Consider the following 19984-nt stretch of genomic DNA (forward strand, 5'->3'; position numbering starts at 1 on the left):
GTCACACCACTGTCCTATGCAGGGACGTCTGAGTCAGTCCATTGATAATTAATTTTGTGACTGGAAACAGTCTAGTCACGCTAACATGATGCTCCGGGAAGGTGAAAACGCCCTGCTCCTTGTGAATTTCCTCATTGCACCTTACCGTGGCATGCAAACAAATCCTCAGAGAGTAAGGACCTGTATCTACAGGGACACTGAGCATACCTAAGTTGCTCTGAAAGCAATCCCTGCAGCCACGTAGCAGCCCAAGCCTCACCTCGCCCTCCAGTCCTGCATTTAGAATTCTCTGCACCTTCTCTTTTGGCTGACTGTCATGTTGAGTGATGAGATACACAAGCGGAAAGCTCAGGCAGGCTTGGTCTGGGCTTGCAAGATGGGTTTCTTCAAGCAAATTCCATCATTTAGAGAAAAGTGATTGTACAAAAAAAAATCTGATCTCCTGAGCAATTATGAATTAGTTACCCAGAAATGCTGACTGTAAGGCTAGCACCCAAGTGTTTAAAGGTCAGATTTATTCTTAGGATCAGCTCTCTGAAGATGCAACAGTGTCAGGCTTGTGTTGTGCAGAGAGTCAGAATTTATTATCATAATGGTCCCTTCTGGCATCAAAATCTACGACTCTTATCAACCTCAGTTGATTTTGCAGCCTGGAAATGGTGCAAAGATGACTAAGGCACATCCCCAAACCTGATAATGAACTACAAGTTTTCAAAGGATACAAATATTCATTATTTTCTATCCAGCTGTTTTCCAAAACAACTTCCAATAAAATCAATTAGAAAACTTTGTCTCAAAAGGAAAGCTAGGACAGGGACCGTAGGGAGGACACGTGAACACAGAACAAGCAGCACCATAAAATCAAGAAGAAGACTGATTTATTTAAAAAAATATATATTTATTAAAATATCAGAATCACAGCTAGCCTTGATGGGAGAAATTGTGGCTACATGAACGAGCTCAAAACTAAAGCCTTGCTGCTGGGAATTTGAGGGGATTGAACCTCTAGTGCAGGGAGTCTCACCAGATACACTGTTAAAGGCTCATTCCCTTCAAAATCCCAGGCACAATGCACCTGAAATCATGCCTGAAAACAAACAAGCAAGCGGAAGTTGCAAATGAAACACCAAGGAACATTTGTTAATTTGAAAACAAACAAAATGTTTAATTTGAGATTTTCTCGGTTTTGTGGTTTCAAGCAAATTTCAGAAAGGAAGGAAAAGGAGCGTAGGATTCATAAGCATTAAAATCCTTCCTGGATAACCTACTGACCTTCAAGAGCCATCCATGACTTTGAAATCAATTAAAAGTTTCTAAGTGAAATGCCATTCTCGATTTTCATAATGTGGGAATTTAGTTAAAAATGTAATAATTATCATGGAAGAACTTTCGCATCCATCATATTCATAGGTGTTCTGGATTTCATCCACTGGTGTAATATTTACTGGGGCAGCTGCTGACAGCAAGCTTTTCCATCAAATTCCAGAGCATGTGCATGAGTATTTATTTATATAAATATTATGCAACCTGTTTACATAGATAATTTGAGTATTATTTAATGCCACTTTTTTTTTTTAAATAGGTAATGATATTTCTCCTACTGGGTTTATATCGTTTAAAGTCATTAAGACTGATCAAGCAAGATGCTTGATGTTTTACTGTTTCATCCTAAAATCCCACTTATAGCCAAAGACAAGTGATTTAAAACCAAAACCAAAACAGATCAATGCTTGTTACATTGCAATTGCTATGGGCTATTCATAACTGTTGAAAAATAGATGTGCCATGATGCAAAAACATAATTCAGTGTATTTTTACTGCAACTTGGCACTATAGGATTTAGAGTCAATGGAAGACTCCAATTCATTAAAAAAGAAAAGTATTGGACAATTTTTAATTTATATGTTACAATACTTTCCATATTTCTTAAATTCTGTTCACTAGAGAAAGTCTGGTCAAAACTATTTCTTGCATAATTTCCCAACTTCCAATATTTAGCATAATTATCAGTAACATCTCCACTGGTAAGACAGCAATGCCTCCAATAGTCATTGAAAAGAGGCTTTTTAGTACTTCTGTGCTGTATCCGGGTTATTTTTTCCTAAACTTTGTGACACACATCCAGAAAAGACTTACTAAAGAGTCTGCCAAAACCTGGATCCACTGAACAAGAAAAATCTATGCTTAAGCCTACATCCATTTCCTTTTGCATACATTAAACTATGGATTCCCACACACGAACTGCAGGAAAACAAGCAGTGTTGAATTACTTGAATTTGGTTCTTTAAAACTAGAAACCCTGTGGGAACATCGGGGTGAACTGAAATGCAGCCAACAATGTGATTGTTACTTTATTCACAACAGGTAAAGCTATATAACTGTGTTGCTAGAACATTACAGTCAATGTACTTTGCTGGAAATCACCCCAAAATCTTTAAATATCTAGCTTTTTGTCTTTTTAAACTGATTACGTTCTGTGGAAAAAGGTCTGTCAAAGACCTTTTAATTCTGATTTCACCTATGCTACTCAGCCTGTTAACTTCAGTGCTTGCACATAAGTACTATTATTACAAATTTCAGAATTTCGATCTTTTCTGTTTTCTTAACATTTTTTGATTTGATTTTGCTCTATGCAGTCTACTACCTTGAAAAGAGACATATGGGTTATGCACTCGAGAGTAACAGATTAAACTGAAATCCTTTCTTCTTCCACCTTATACCTCAAGAGGGATGACTTTGTATAATTAAATGTAGCGAGTCACCTCCTCAGATAGTGTTAGCAATAGCTCACCATGGAATTTAGCAGATTATGAAACTCTGATCCCCAGAATTTTTTTGAAACACCACTAACAAACTTCAAAATAAGTATGTCTGTGTACACATAATTTTATATCAGCATAGTGTCATAATCATCCATGAAACAATTTCTCAAGGTGGGTTATTTTGTTGGGTTTTTTTTAGGAATACGCAGCATTTAAAAAACAAAATTAATAAATTATTTGGACAGTTCTACCATAATAACTAAATTCCAGATGTTCCCTTCTTACTGTAGTTTCTTTTGTTTTGCTTGCTTGCATGCTAGCATGCATGAAAAATGGCACGTGTGCTTTTAATATAAATTTTGCAATCATTTCAGAAGTCTTACAGTACAAATTGAGAAACTTCTGGATGGAATTTTCCTTACGCTGTGTATGAGCTTACTAAGCATGTATAATGTGATAGAAGATAATGAAGCCTCTATCTCCAGTACAAAATCTTTAAGTTTTGCTAGCAGAGTATTCAATCATATTGGTTGAAACTATATTTAGTTAGAAGAAAAAAAAATGTTATATATCGGCAAAAATTCTTCTTGTTCTTTATGCAGAAACATGAGAAATTAGTCTTGCTCTTGACTTATTTTTTTTAAGGGAGTAGACTATTGGATACAACATTTGTATGTGCATCCATTCCTTTGGGTGAGATTGCTGTCTGTGGGACGTGGAATTGTGCATTCATGCTGGGATCAGTAGGAGAGAAGTAAGTGGTGGAATAGTATATGGGGAAGGGAAAACTTTCCACCAGTTTCAGTGTCTTTCTTGAGTTTCAGATATTTAGGCATTCAGTTATATAACACAGTTTTTATTCGGAATAAGGGAATTAAAGCAGTCTGCTTGGGCACAGGTTCTTTTTTTAATTGCTCACAGTGGATGCAATCAACTTAAGAAAGATGTTCATTTTGTACTACAAGTGTACTGTGGCACAATTTAAGAGAAAGATATTAATTAAATATTTAAAATTAGATTCTTAATGACACATAGTCAGATCCCTAGGCAACAATCCTGCAAGCCCATATGCGTGTTAAGTTAATAGAACCTCTCTTGCACATACATTAAAGTATTTAGGTCCTCTCAGGATTAGGGATCTAATTTCACTTGAAGAATAAGAAAAGTGTCTTCTTCAAGCAGGTATTATATTTTTCTCTGTCTGCCCTTTACTAAATACCTAAAAGAAATTATTTTCAAATTTTAGTAGATATATTGTTTGACAAAATGAGATGAAAACCAACTGTAAATAATTTCTGCAATTAAACAAGCTATAGTTATTTCTGATACACAAACATTCTATCCCTAACTTCATCCTTGCTGCCAAAAACTTCCAATGTATTGCAAAATGAAAGAGGACAAATAAGACAGTCCTATTCAGAAAATATTTCTAACATTTAATCTGTTAGATCTACAAATGATGATAAATACAAAAAACCTGCCAATAATATTGAGCGATTTGACTAGAAATTCAAAACCACAGCTCTGTTTCTAACATCATGACCTAAGGGGGAGCTCACATTCCCAGATATCATCCCTGGAAGTACACTCAAGAAAGATGCCCAAAGTACTTACAGCAGGCAGTAAACAACTCTGGATGAGGTGCACAAAGAAAGGAGAAAAGGCAGAGGAGAGTGGGTTGTCCAAGGGGAAGATCTGGAGTGGTGGGGTGATAAGGGAGGAGGAGGGAAGAGGAACTACAACTGAAAATGTTTGCGTTTCCTGTAAGTGCAGCCACTTCGGGAGGTGACAGTAGAAATGCCTGCATCTTACACACATTACCCACAACTTTCATGCCTTATTTCCATCCATTTGATACTGATTCTCATGGAATTTCTTCTGACTGATGCACAACAAGACAGAGCAGAGCCCAACTAAGCCAAACACTGGGTTGTCCCCTTCCACGTGACACTGTAAGACTTCAGTAATCCAAAGCTGCTAGCATCATCACCCTAGGTGCCGGCTCCAGAGCGTTATTGTCCCTCAGGAGGTCTAAACAGCATTTAGTTGTTGTACTGGTTTCGAATAGGAAGCCTTCTGGCAACTGAAAGGACTAGCTCTAACTTGCCCTTTAGGACTCCCAAGAACAGCATATCTTTTCTTCCCTTTTTATTCCTCCAAAAAGCACTCGTAGCCCTGACTTTGCAAGGCTCTGACGTTCACACAGAAGAGCTTCTTGGTCTCTCAAGAGCTCACTGCAAAGGCAATGTTTAACTTCTCTGATCTTCATGCCAAAGTACGGAGCCTTGGGACAGAAATACTATAACAGGAGGTTGCAATCCTGTACTATAGCGCTTCAGATCTGGACTACACTTCCTTCATTCAATTCAACTTATGCATAAAAAAAATCACATCATGTGACTAAATTTCTGGCAAGAATGGCTTACTGTCATTCAATAAGCCTAGAATTCATGAACAAAAGAGATAATAACATTATTGCAACTACACAGTGCATCATAAAATCTACCTTAAAATATAATAATATTACAAGTGATCATGTAGTGCTAAAACATGAAGGTGATAGCAAATAAACAAAAGAGAACAATCAGTCATAATTCCCAGTTTCGTCTCTATGCTTAGTTTTCTTATTTCCAAAGTATCTCCTTTGAGCAAAATAAGTTTTTGTTACATTTTAAAGCAGCTTTCTGTAGGCTCGTGACAGTACACCCTATTGTAAGAGTCGGATCCATTGATGTCTGATATTTTTTAGGCTCATCCTCAGCAAAAACAGATTACAGACTTCTGTCAAAAGGATATCGCGAAGCCACATAAACCTGCTTATTATTTAAAAGAAACCTACACTCCTGACAGTGACTTTTCAGGCAATTATTGCCCACCTGTGCTAATCTACCACTAGGCAGTGCCAAGAAATTATCAGAACAGCAGAGAGCTCAGACATTGTGCTCTGTCATGCTGGATGGAGACCTGGTTGCTTTGATAGGCGGCATCCCTGTGGCATTTGAAGGAAATCAGATTTGTTGGCTGACACTGTCACTTCTGTTTGCTGCCTCTGATATTGCTGATGAGGAGGTGCAGCTCCCTAGCAGTGGATTCTGCAGAGCTTAAAAACGGGCTGTCCCCCAGTGGGCATTTCTTGAGAAAGGTCCCACAGGGAACCAGCAAGCAGTTACTCTTCTTCTGCGCTGGTTATTTAATCTCATCCTTATTATTATTTCTGGCTTATTGAGCATCAAAAGCCTAGCAGGAAAATACTAACATCAATGCCTTCTGTGGGCTGATGCCACTCAGATTCACCTGAATTAGATGCTTAAACCATAAAGGAAGTTTATTGAGCTGAAGTGCACCCTGCTTGGCAGAGTGCTTTCAGCTCCAGGAAACAGCATGAAAATAAGGCTGAGATGTTATATCTGCCGTTTGAACTGAAGGCAACACCCATTTGCCTACCTGAACACACAGTCCTGTGCTACTGTTCGAGCCTGACTGCTAGTGGATGAAGCAGATACCAACGTTTTCTTTTCATCTCTAGGAGATACGGTGCATAACTTCTCACATTATGCTATCGCCCAGCTTCATCTCTTACAGTAGGAGCACTGGCAGAAGCGAAAAGGCCTGAGGACATCTGCTGCTGCAGTTAGCAACCCCCCCCAGATAAAAAATGCACCACAGAAGTTTTATGAAGGCACCTTGGAGCCCACACGCCTTGCTGGGGAGAGCAGGGGGTCACCCTAGACGCTCTTTTTGAGGAATCTGTTCTGGTTCCCTCATGCCTTACATGTTCTGGGAAGTCAGTGAAAGCATTCCAGGGCAAGAGATAGGATTGGTTAAGATAATCAGCTCTTAGCTAAGGTATGAGAACACTCAGTGTATGTCTTGAAGATACACCCTCTTTATCTGAAGATAAGAAAAGACTAAGCTTTTACAAATATTTTTGAAAAGTAAGCACTACAAAGCTACAGTTATGTACTTACGTAAACTTTTTTGAAGCAGTACTGATGTTCCTCAGAAATTAGTTTTCATAACTATAACACTAAATACACAACTATGATTTTTTTATCAACTAAAACCACAGAGACAAGAAAATGAAAACTGGCCTATACTTACTCTGAATACTGTTTGCTAATATATAGTACTCTCAGGCTTTTGGTTTATAATTGTGTCTGGTTTTGAATTGTGATATACATTAATTCAATGCTTTTGTGGCTCCGTATTCTCATCTATAAAACTGCTCACACTTTGGTCATGTTCTTTGATGGCTAAGGATAAAGGAGAGCATATAAATTCTGAACTTAGTGTTTATTCTGCAGTAGTGATATGTCTGTACTGGCTGGAAACAATCAGGAAGACTAAGACACCCGTAAACTGTATTATATACAGACATACAGTGAAACATAATGATGTTTACAGCTTCAGAAAACAAACACCCCAGATAGGGGAAAAGATATCAAACAAAGGCAAGGAAAGCAGAGGCAGCTAGTTGGGTTCCTTCCACCTCTGCATTTATAATGCAAATAACACTATGGTAAATTCAACTGGCTTACTGATCAGTGGACTGTATACTGAAAAATTACCTTCCCTGATCAAGCAAGCCATACCCAGATTTTGAATTATTTACTTTGAACAGTTCTATTGGTGAGTCATTTTATGGATGTCTGCAGATCCTACTATAAACTAGCAAACTCAGCACCAGTTACACCCTGTTACTGTTTGACGATTTTTTTTTTTTCCTCCCAAAAGTAAATTATGGTAGGATTTTAAAGAGCAAAAGCCCTCTGAGGCATGCTGACAGCATTTTTTTAAATCTGGGCTTTAAATTTTATTGTACAAAACAGCACTTCCCTATTAGAAAATAGTTACAGACATACCTTAGCAACAGGCTAAAAGGAAAGGTGTGATCACACCGGTATCAATGGCAAGGTCTGCACTTCTTTTGGAGAGGTAAATAGTACTTTGACTCCTCTACCACCTGCACTGGAATACTTGCAGTACTCCTTGGGGAAAATAACACAGCATTAAGTAAACTGCTCTGAAATAATTACAAGTGAAGTAAATCCTTGTACTCGGATCTGATACTTGAGGAAACTTAATACACATAACTTGGTGGCATTCCATCCCATTCCTTCCAAACAAGAGAATGGGAAAATCTGAACTGGCTGCTCTCCTTGGATTTTTGTGCTTTTTCTTTTCCTCTGTGTCAGCAGTTCTCCACTTTCCACGTAGTTTCTGTCATACTCTATTACACAAATACTGCTGCAGTATTGCAGTACCTGTATACCAAGCTACACTCATTTAAAATGCTGTCACAGATAGGATAATATTTTAGTTTCCAAAGTCTGATACATAACAAACAAAATTAAAGTTTAAAATCACTCAAAATGTGTCCCACACTCCTCAGAGCATTGCTGGCTGTGCTGGAAAACTATTAGAAATCAAAAGCTATGCTAAAACTGCAAGAGATCAAAAAACGCCTATGGCAATAAGAGTGTGAAGTGAGTAAGCCTGTAGTTCTTCAGGCAAGATTGTACCCTGGCTGAAAAAAAATGAGAAAAGCTCAGACCCCTTGAGGACAGGAATTCAGAAGAACAAAACCAGCACTTCAACATTATCAAGTTTTTTTAACAAGCAAGAAAAGGAGAGGGATGAAGCCCAAATACACTGAACTGGGCACTGAAAGGAGCATTTTGCCTAGGCAAAATCAACAGATTTATATTCATAGCATATTTTGACCTAGAGTTGCTTTAGCACATTGTAATACAAATCTATTGTTGAATATGATAAAGAACATTTTAATATACTGAATGTGCAAAAACCATAAATGACTTTTTAATAGCACTTTTGTTTGGACTGACAAAGATTTATGTCAATATTTTTATTGCTACAAAGCATATCTGCATGCTTACTTCTTACATATATGTGAATGAGACGGACATTAAAAAAGAAATACAGCTCCCTGTAACATCTTCCCTTTAATTTTCCCTTTCCCATTTTTAAATCCATCACAGAGGTGTGACCTTTTGATAGGACATTAGCACAGTTGTGACATCAAAATGGCAATATCTATATATTAGTTAATTACAGCTTTTTATATAAAATATGAGTATCAATCAAAGATGTAAAAATAGTCTTGCAAACCTTTGAACTGATAGTAACCACTGAGTAAAAAAATCACTGCAAGTGATTAAAAATTATTTTATCAGATTCCCACATTATGTGTGCACTGCTGTGACTGCTATGGGATTGTTCTTACACGGAGGGAGTGGGATGGCGATAGGCAAAAGGAACAGGCACGTAAAACTATGTGAAGGCTCCAATGGCAAATCCAAGCAGGTAAAGTACCTGAAATAATTACTTGGTGTGAGCAGCTGATACAGAATTGATACAGGGTCACACAATAATAGCACCAGCAGCAAGACACGTGTCCTCTTCCAAGGCATGGCATGTGCCTTATGTGATTAGAGAAGCTGGGACATGACCTCACTCTCTCTAATAAATCTATCAAGAGTTAAAAATCATGTTTCACCTGAAAAACATGGGCATGACTGCCATGCTGGTTTCCAATTAACAGGAAGTCATTTAAGGAAGGTGAGTGGGAGTGAACGATGTTCGCACCCTTCAGTGTAACAGCTGAACCAAAAAGCACTTGCTGAAATCCTTGTGGGGCAGAACATTTTGGTAGGGAAAGAGTTGACTTTATATCTTCAGCTGGGAACTGAGTCTTTTTATGTGTTACTCTCAGCCTAAAAAAGATATTGTTTACCAGACATCCTGTTGATACTATAGAGAACTTTTGAGTGGGATGACTATTGCATTTATCTGTTCTCTGTCCCTGAATTCAGCAGACTGCTCTAGCTTTTAAGAACAAAATACAGGCCCCCTCTCTCATCTGCTTGGACTGCTGTAATTAATGAGCTAAGACAAGCATTGCCACAAGTATGATGCATTGTCATTGTTCCAGTCTGTGTTCAAATTATATTTAAAATAAGTGTCAAAAGCATTGTTGAGAGAGTAAAAAAAAAAAGATTGTTCAACGCATCCATATTCTACAAGTTTCCCTCTGTACAGAAACATCACTCTTCATACAGGCAAGTAAAGCACTTGTTTTTCTTTCACTCTAGGCTGCAGCCAGTAATAGATTATTATTATTGTATTATACACACAACCAAATGAGATCAATACTGAATAATCATTTTTTTCCGTAATACACAACCTCTCACTCTTGCAAACAAAACAAAACAAAACAATAACCCCAACTATGAATAAATATTTCTTTCTGTATGTTTGTAAAATGAGTCAGCTGGTTTTGTTTATTTGACAAGGTCCACTACTCTAGAAGACAACACAGGCATCAGAGTTTGTATATAACTTTTGCACAAGAATTCAAAGACCATCATTTTTGACTTACTAAGGGCCCACCTACAGTAGGTCCAGCAAGATTTAATAACAAGTTACGCTCGTTTACAGTGTAACTTAATTCTTTCCCAAGGGTCTAAGTTTTTTCTCACATTATGAAGCCCAGTCATGAGTAATTCAGGAAAAACAACTGCCTTTTTATTTTCTGAAATTATAACACAGGAACCATCTAGATTTCTATTTAAGCTTCTAAACAATTAACTTCTTTGAAAAAGTCTTAACAGCTATCGCTGATTTTATGAATCCAGGCTTAAGACTGCCAGTCCATTTGAATACAACAAAACCAGTGAAAAGCATTGTATATTTATTCAATGGTGTGCAACTTCCTACTTTCCATCAGAAATCCCAAAAGTACATCAGGGAAGTCTTTCAGTGTTTTCTGGCTTGTGCTGCAAACCAGAAATCCTTGGGTTGTCTAAAGAATATGTTTCTTTTAAAAAACAGGTTTGAATTCTCTCCAGGAGGAGCTAATCCTTATTTGGATATCAATCTAAAAGACTCAGAGCTATGCATTGTCTCTAAAACTGCGTAGGAATGTCTCCATGGTGGAGAGAGGAATCCAGTTAATGAAGTAAGAGAAAAACACACTGCCAGAAGGGCCCTTTGGTCCTGTCCCTTCCCGGCTGCCTCACTCTGTCAATCACCCTTGAGAAGATAGTACAAGCTGTTTCTTACAAACATTCACAGGCCTCATAGCTTAAAGTTTTGAGGTAACTGCTATGAAAAGTCACACAGGGACAGGATACCTCATTACTGAAGTCTCTGTGCTACTTTACAGTAAGAGAAGGAAGTTTCACATTAACCTGACACAGATGACTAAACATCTTGATATCATTTCCCAGGTGAATAATCTTCTCAGAAAAAGCTGCTAAATATTATCAGTTGTGGTTCACACAGCCCAGCTGGGGTGAGTAAGGCTGTAGGAGCACCTCAAGCTTCAGAGAAGCCGGAAACCTGCCAGTGATTAAAGGTAGAAGCCTCCAAAACACATAAGGCTACTGGCTTGTTTGCAAAAGTCCATCCATCATTAAGGTCAGACAGACCTTGCAGTGCTTCTTCTCCACATGGTTATATCAACATCTCAAAGACTTGTGTCTCCCCAGCTGATGCAGTCACGCCAAACAACCTCTGTGTATGAACACTGCTTATGTTGACAGAGGAGGGTGGTTGACCAGCTGTATCATCTGGAGATGAGGTTTAGTGACACCAACAGTAAACCCATTTTGTTGACATTAGGTTTGACCTAAGGCACTCTGCTAACATCACATCTCTCCCGCAGAAGTGCTGTAGTACAGACTGCAATCCTATGTATAATACAGTTCCCCCTGCTTTAATATAAGTTCAGAAACGTGTCACAATCACGGATTCATCTCTTTAAAACGGTAACTCATTTTTCTAGTATTTAATAATATTGATCCTTTTGTGTAAGAAAAAATGTATTATTACATTGCCTGTACTTGCCATGAAGGTAATGTGCATAATTTTTATGCAAATTATGCATTTAAGAAACACTTAAGTGACAACATTTTCTTATGACACTTTTTCATAGTTACTGTTTTCAGTCTAGTGTAGCATAGCCTTACAGATGAATTCCCTCTTTAGTCAGGAAAAATCACTGTCAGCAAGCAAGTTGCTTAAGGTTGTTTACAAGACGTCTTCTTAAGGTCAAAATTAACATACGTAATGATCATTTTGAGGAGTGACACTGTGATGCATCAAGCATGAAAGAGGTCAAGAGTAAGTCCACTAATAATGTCATTTTATCCTTACATATCTCCAAATATTCAAAAGAATCTAGGTTTCAATTGGCTCAGTCTGCTTCATGAATTTTTGGGCTAGTATATACATGTATTTATCATAGTAAATGGGTTCCTTAGCGAGGTGAATCAGTGCAGAAATATTCTCTACCTTACCCATGTAGAAGCCAGTTTGCTACTGCACTGAGTGTTCAGGTAGCTCACGGAAATCAGTGCTTCGCTCAGGCACTCGATTTTGTTGCTTAAAATTAGGTGGTATAAATACATCCACCTCCAACAGCATTTTTATTTTCCCAAAGAAGTTTGCCAAAAACCACGTTTTGCTTAGCGTTGTATTGGTTTAATGTGATTTGTTGAAGAACTTGTTTATTCTCTATGGGTTTCTCTTTTTTATATGTAACCTTTCCCTGTTTCCTTTGAATATTCTCATATGACTACACATCCCCACTACTATATAACAAAGAACCCTGTTTAATATAACTATATTGTCATAAGTGTCTTAGAAGTAGGTTAGCCTGTTTACAAAGTGCTTGCCTACTGTAAGCATGTTTTAAATACTTCACTTTCCCTTACTTAGAAATCCTTTATGCTTTTCTGTGCATCTGCAGATGGAAGAGGCTGAACAACACTATGTCTTTTAGATTTAATTGCTGCTTCCTGAAGCAACCAACCCATATCACTGCATCAAAACTGTTATGGTTGCTGCTGGTGAGGTTGTGCTGATCCACTAAACAAACCTTTCAGCTGCCAGATTTGACAGTGACACATGCATAACATCCTCTTTATGAAGTGCCATGAGCACACTGGAGAACCGATACACTATACACTCCATCTTTTCTCAAAGAGAAGTAAGAATCACACCTAATTTTTCACCATAGCTACATTCAAAGGAGGCATATTCCTTAAAATGGAGTTTTACAAAGTAGCACCACCAGTTAGGAAAGCCTTGGAAAGGGATTGCATTGCATTCTGCCAGCCAGCCGGGCACATAAAGTGTGGCAGGTGCTGGGAAACAGCCTTTCTTCATGGCATTTAAAGACCCTGTAGCAAAACTGAACTAGTCTTGGCAGCAGAACTAACTGTGTTTTTGTGGTTTCTCTTACAGTAGACGCATTGGTAGCTTGGGAGCTGCAGCTAAAAAGATCACAGGGCGTCTTGGGCAAGTCACAGTCAAGCCTCACTATATACGAAAGCAGTAAACACCAAATCTCATTACGAGAGGGACAAAGGAGAGAAGTAATTAACTCTCCTCCTCCTTGAGCATACAGTCATTCTAGACAGTAAAGGGCAGGATAAAAGGCCTAGTGATAACTCTATTATGGCAACAAATTATACACTTTATCTAAATGGAGGAGAGACACCATAAAAAGGCATTACCCTTCCCTTCCCCACCCTTTTCAGTCCGCTTCTATTGCGCATGTTTACACTGCCACCGAAGTGTTTATGGATGCACTTAAGCTAGAGCCTGTCCTGCTGATTTAAAGCCCATAGTGGTATGGAGAACCCAGTTTATTTCACAGGGTAGAGAGGAGGGGTGATGTGTTTGCTAGGAATATTTCTGGCACATTGTCACATCTGTTTAAAGAGATAACGTGGCCCAGGGTCAAACAGAACTGCATACTAATACATTTTTTGCTTGTTTTTTATTAATTTCACTCCAGGAAGCAACAGACAGTTTGCACATACAGCGCCCTGTCACGGAGGTGCCAGCTGGGTGCACCTTAGGAAACTCAAGATACAAGTGCCCTTAAGTGGCGACAAGCACATTTGGAGAAATGTCCTTATTTCTTGTAATTAGTCATTACTCAGAAATGAATCATAGAATTATAGAATCATAGAATAACCAGGTTGGAAGAGACCCACCGGATCATCGAGTCCAACCATTCCTATCAAACACTAAACCATGCCCCTTAGCACCTCTTCCACCCGTGCCTTAAACCCCTCCAGGGAAGGTGACTCAACCACCTCCCTGGGCAGCCTCTGCCAGTGCCCAATGACCCTTTCTGTGAAAAATTTTTTCCTAATGTCCAGCCTAAATCTCCCCTGGCAGACCCAACTAAATTTTACTTCCTTGTTGCCTAAACCTCTTTTTTTTTTTTTTTTTTCCCCTTCTGAGCCTTCTTTAATACTTTGTGACTAATTTCTGCAAGGGCAGCTGGCATGCAAAATCACAAAAGCTGAGACTCTCAAGGTATGCAAGTCTGATGTACATCAAGGTGTCATTTTCTTCTAACAACCGTCTACCATGCCAAACCAGCACACGTTCCTACTGACACAAGAGAGAAAACTTAGATTACATCCTGAAGTTAGATGGAATTGCATCACTTGAAGGCTATTCAACTGAGGACAAAGAAAAGGTGTGCTGATTATCTATGAATTTCTCACAGACTGGTCAGCTTTACAGTAAAATGGTAATTATGCTTCATTATTTCCTCCAATTAATACCTGATTCCTTGTACATAAGGTTAGTAACATTGGTGCATGGGATACCAAGGAACTGATTTCAGTCTGGGCAAATCTTTCTGTTTGAATTGTTAGCAGCTAGCCCATTTTCTCCTGTCAGAAGGGAAAAAAAAGTAAACCCTCCAGTAAAACACAAACTAGATTATCACTGCCACATTTTTTTTAATAATAATTTTCATGTTTACCTTTCTTGCATCTCGTATCATCTTCCGAATAGTTTCCTTTATGGTGTAAGGCTGTGCTCGTGGTGGATGAAAAAGTAGATCAATATTCGTGCCACCAGAAATTCCAGGCATCAGGTAGGGCCAACCTAAGTCAAGATTTGGAGCTTCCACATCTGATTCAATGGGCCAGTACGTTCCCGAGGAAGAAGTGTCATCAATGGCGTGGTTAGAGGAATAAATTGTGTTTTGAGGAAGTTTGTGAACATTGTTCAAAATATAATCGATTTCCTCATCTGCTAGGAACTCTGAGCATCTCTCTTTGGAAAGAAACTCTTTGTAGGCTTCTAAACCTCCTTCAATTAGAGCATCAATTGCTACTCGGTACCATTCCTTGTAATGAGGTTCAATATAGTTGTCTGATCTGCATTCATCATGTAAGGATGATAGCAAAGATGAAGTTTCCATTTTCACCTGTTTTGTGCAAAGTCTCTTAAACTTCCATTTGTGAGCTGATCATACGTATCTGTAAAGAGAGTAAAGTAGGAATACAATCAGTATATTTGTAGAGAACTGAGACATGAACACAGGTATTACTCAAAATGCTTTACCAGTTATATTGCTCTGGTTTTCTTTTATTAAAGACCTAGATAAAGAGCCTCTTCCACGCAAGGCAAAACTAAACACATGGGAAATTAAGTGATTTTTCCCTTAAAAGCTACAGCAGAGCTTGTCATACACTGAAGGTCTGTACCAATAACAGCAATACATACTCAAAGCATGTTCCAATACGCTGCTGTAGGTTGTGTTTCAAAACTCTCCTTATAACAACTGGCAGAGTAGCTTTCAGATAAAACACTTCAAAAATCAACTGTATTTCCTATTTTTTGATGCATTAATCATTCTCTGGAACACATACCTTTTGTCTGGCTTCTATGAAACCACAGTCATTCAGGTCCTCCTCCCTATCTATCTGTTCTCCCATGCTGATCTAATCCATGTGTTGCTCCCAAGCAAGACCAACCTACCTCATTTCAGTGAGTTATGAGGAACTCCAGAAAGATTTCTCCTCCCACATCTGGGATCAAACTCTGAATCAGCAATCTGATGTCTAGTTTCCACCCTGCTCATTCCTTCTGCCAAAAGGAGCGGCTGCTTTAATCTCACCTTTTTTTTTTTCCCAAAACATTATTAATAAGTAGTTAACTGCTGCTGATTTATAAATTAATTCTTTGCATCTTTTTACTTCATTTAACAAGGGCAGGGAGGGTTGGTCCTGCTGTCACAATTTGGGATTTAAGGCAGAAGGATAATAAGCAGCCAACATTTCTTCCTTCATGCCTGTGCAACTCGATTGGACTCCAGCAACTTCATCATTTGCCTAAAACCTAAACTGCAATGAACTTCTGCCTTCTGCAGGTAAGCCACAAAAAAACCCACCCAAACAGGGGTGGGGGGCAGAATTTCATGAGGGAGACATCATAAAACTTTCAGGGCTAGGGCATGAAGCTTAAGAGAAAGACAACACAGATAGGAAGAACATCTAAGGAAGGCAGAATAGCTACACAAAACATACACAAAATACAGTTTGAAAGTTAACACTGAGTTTTCTTACGAGTGTAATTAATAGCCTAGCAGTATAACAGCAAGGAATAGTTGTATGGATTTCATTTAATTGCATATAAAATAACACAATTCTCTCTTCACGTCAAGACCTTTAATACATTTTTACAAACAGTGCATTTGCTTTCCACTGTCTGCTGGGAACACTTTAAATCTTGAAAGGAAAAGTAAATTAGCTACATTAACCTAAAGGAATGAAAATCCAAATCTCCATACACTACCAATACTCCTAAGTCCAATTACATTTTCAATTAAACCAAGATTTCTGAGGAACTTGGGAAGTCTGAGGTTAAAAAAAGACCAAGAAAGAAAAATCCAGATCTGAGGCTGGCATCAGCATGTCATATGAACTAATTTCATTTGAATCCTGTCTCTCAGCCAAGTAGCAGGGCAGATCTTCTCAGATAGGATTGCTTTCGAGCCTGGGGGAAAGGAGTGTTTCTGGCTGCTTCCAGAGTAGCTTTGTGGTGAACTGGAAAGCAGCAAGCGAAAGGAATCCGATTGCTCACCACCGATTGCGAATTGCATGTATTCCTGTGACTGATAGTCAGGGCTTCGTTCTGCAATGCTCTCACGGGTAGAAATAAAACATTGTAAGATAGGAGCTATCGCATTTCACTTTGCCCAGATGAAGATACAGGCTGTGGTGTAAGACAATGCAGAACTGAGCAGGTGGTACAGACAAGACAAACCAAAGGTTGGAGTCCTACGATACTGTAAAATTAAAACTTTCGTTATCAGCGTCCCGTGGAACCCAGTCCCCTGGAACAGGTTTTCCTGACATTTCAGCTGAAGAATGAAAAAACTATCAAGAGTACAAAATGCAGAGATACTCACTGAGTGGTTCTGAAGAGTCTGAACCCTAATACAGGTGACTTCACTGAGAAGCCAATACATCACTTTTGTAGGGCTCTCTGGGACAAGTAACTCCCTAAACAGTGTAGGAAAATGGTCAGCCTTATTGTGCTGTGTAAGACCAAATCAAATTTTACAAAGAGATTTCTAAAATTCTTATTACTTTGGAAGGGATATACTTCTAAAATAGGAATTTTGCCACTGATTGCATATATACATTTGAGAAAGATCTAAGTGTTTATTACAAAAGCTTGTCTAAATCCTGTTTTGCTTCTTCTCACTCTTTCCTTTTAAATTAATACAAAGGAATAGAACTATACTTGATGTGTAAAGTTGTGCAATGTAAAATATTGAATGTTACAAACAAATAAAAAGCAAAAAATGATTGTGTGTGCTGCCTCATGTGCGCTGTTTGTTGTTTGGCTCTTTTGATTCGTTTTTTGTAACAGTATAATATATTGTTTGACTTTTCATTGTAAACAATGAATTAATTAATTGTGGCACAGGTCAAATGCAGTAATTTATGCTCAGTCTTACTCTGAAAGCAGGGTATAAATACAATATAATCTTAGGAAGGTGAGACTTCTAGTGCAGTGCCTTCCAAGAAAGAATAGTTATTTTACAGTGAATATCTTTGATGTTGATCTTTGATTTACAAGTGCTGTTTATAAAAGAAGCTTGAAGCATTGCACATTTATTTAAGAAAGTAAATGTAAAATTTGTCAGCATGGAAATAAATCACAGAACAGATGAGACAAATGAAAAAATTCTAATTCTGCTTTTTGGAATTAAGGGCACGTGATACAGTCAAAAGAAGAAACAAAAGAAACCTCACAAATTAAAATGACGGCTTCATGTATGCCTTGAAACAAGTATTTGTTTCCTTAGGTGGTAAGAGCTATTTTGTAGGAAATATACCTGTGTAACTGATATAATTTTGGATAGAGAGACAGTTTTAGAAAAAAATCTAAAATAAACTTCTGGTGTCTTCTTCAACTACATATGATTTCTGCATAATCAACTTGATTCCTCAAAGATCCTCCTCCTCAGCTCAACGATTCTATTAGCAAGGTTGCATAGAATAAGACCCACCTCTGGAGGCTTCCAGAGCTTTATCAGACTTCATGTACATGATTACAAATTTTACCAGCACCAGGAAAGCTGTTGTTCATCCTTTGAGAATTAACCTTGGCTGTTAATCCCAGACCCCTTCAGCTATCTTCTCTGCTTGGACACAGGGATCAATTACTTACAACCTTTTTCTTAAGTGCCATCAATGGACTTAACTGAATTTAAACTCCGGTGCAGCTGCTAAAACTGAATCTTTAGCTGAAGAACACGAATTCAGAATCCTGCACTGATGTGATCATCTTGTCCTCCAATAACAACATGCTCATACCTCTCCTGTGCCATTATACGGAACCCAGCAGGAAGGGGGCTTTTTCTTTGGAAGAAAAAGAAACGCGTCTTTTAGCAGAAAGATAAGAGTATCCAGGCATCCACAAAAGCAGCAGACAATAAATGCCCACTGAAGAAAATGATGCAACGTTCTTGGGGTGGTTCCAGGAGCACAGACCTCCAGGCTAGAGCTGAAGACAAGCAACTTCCCTGCCTGATTAATATTCTCAGGATTTGATAAATTTCCTATTCGGTAACTTTGGGGAGTGGCTAGATCTAAATTCAGGCTCCTACAGCCAGTCCTTGGCAAGGCCCTAGGTTACAGTGCTCTCCTCCGGATGCCCTTACCTCTTTTCCAAAGGAAATGTGATGGCTTTGCAAGTTTCTGCATAAAGTTTCAACCTGGCCGCCTCAGTGAAGTGAAATTTAAAGCACAGGCACGTCTCTTCACAGGCCCCTCCTTCAGCAATGTTTTTTGGGGGGGGATCCAGCTGAGCACTTCTGATCTGCAGCTCTGCCAAGGAGCCTTCCCCCTAATTAAGGGCTTGGTGTCACCAGCCTCTAACACAGCAAACAGTCATTTTACGAAAGCTACCTTCCACCAACCTTTGTATTAAGGAATTGTATCAAGAACAAATAATAATTACCTACATTAAACAGTGAAAGGCAATTATTTCATTATTAATGAAATTACAGTATTTTCTGTGGATGTGAAGGGCACCAAAAAACTAAAAAAACCACATCGCGAGCGTTCTTACTTCTGTCATCTTATTTTTTTTTTCCTTTTTAACCAGAAAGTTAACTTTTCAGGCACGTAGTGATAGGATAAGGGGTGAGTGGTTTTAAAGCAGAAGTGAGAAGATTTAGATTAGACATTAGGAAGAATTTTTTCATGATGAGGGTGGTGAGGCACTGGCAGAGGCTGTTGGGAAGCTGTGGCTGCCCCATCTCTGGAGGTGTTCAAGGCCAGGGTGGATGGGGTCTTGAGCAGCCTGGTCTGGTGGGAGGTGTCCCTGCTCACAGCAGGGGGTTGGAACTGGATAAGCCTTAAGGCTGCCTTCAATCCAAACCAGTCTACAATGCTATGAAATCCGAGGCAGTGAGCCCTCCGCTGGCACCGGCACGTGCTGGGGCGCACCTCAGCCTTGAGGACACAGCACGCGTGTTCCCCGTGGCCACAGCCCTGCCCCCCTGTCCTGTGTCCCTGCCGTCGGCCCGCTGCTGGGCACCAGCTCTTCCCATTTACACAACTCCCAGTGGGGTGCTGGCAGGACAGGGGGTGACCTGCCACCACCACCAAACCTGACAGCAAAACTAATCATTGCGATTGCACTGTTTAACTGATCCACCTCCACCATCGCCTTAATTGCAACCCTACTAACTGCTGCATACACTCTTCTTTATACAGCCCAACAAGGAACATACACTATTCATTTACACTACTGACAACCCAACGAGGAACATACATTCTATTCATTTACACTACTGGCAACTCAACGAGGAACATACATTCTACTCATTTACACTACTGACAACCCAACGAGGAACATACATTCTA

General features: G+C 38.9%; 1 protein-coding gene across 1 annotated transcript in view; it reads right to left on the minus strand.

The window, feature by feature from the left end:
* Positions 1–15056, minus strand: part of FAM83B (family with sequence similarity 83 member B) — a 40347-nt gene extending 25291 nt beyond the window's left edge. Inside the window, exon 1 of the mRNA XM_069850941.1 lies at positions 14575–15056. Within this exon, the coding sequence (XP_069707042.1) occupies positions 14575–15018 (444 nt within the window). The 5' untranslated portion in view covers positions 15019–15056. The remainder of the gene's footprint in view (positions 1–14574) is intronic.
* Between the last annotated feature and the right edge of the window lie 4928 nt (positions 15057–19984).

Source organism: Phaenicophaeus curvirostris, chromosome 2 (assembly GCF_032191515.1).
Source record: "Phaenicophaeus curvirostris isolate KB17595 chromosome 2, BPBGC_Pcur_1.0, whole genome shotgun sequence".
Lineage (NCBI taxonomy): Eukaryota > Metazoa > Chordata > Aves > Cuculiformes > Cuculidae > Phaenicophaeus > Phaenicophaeus curvirostris.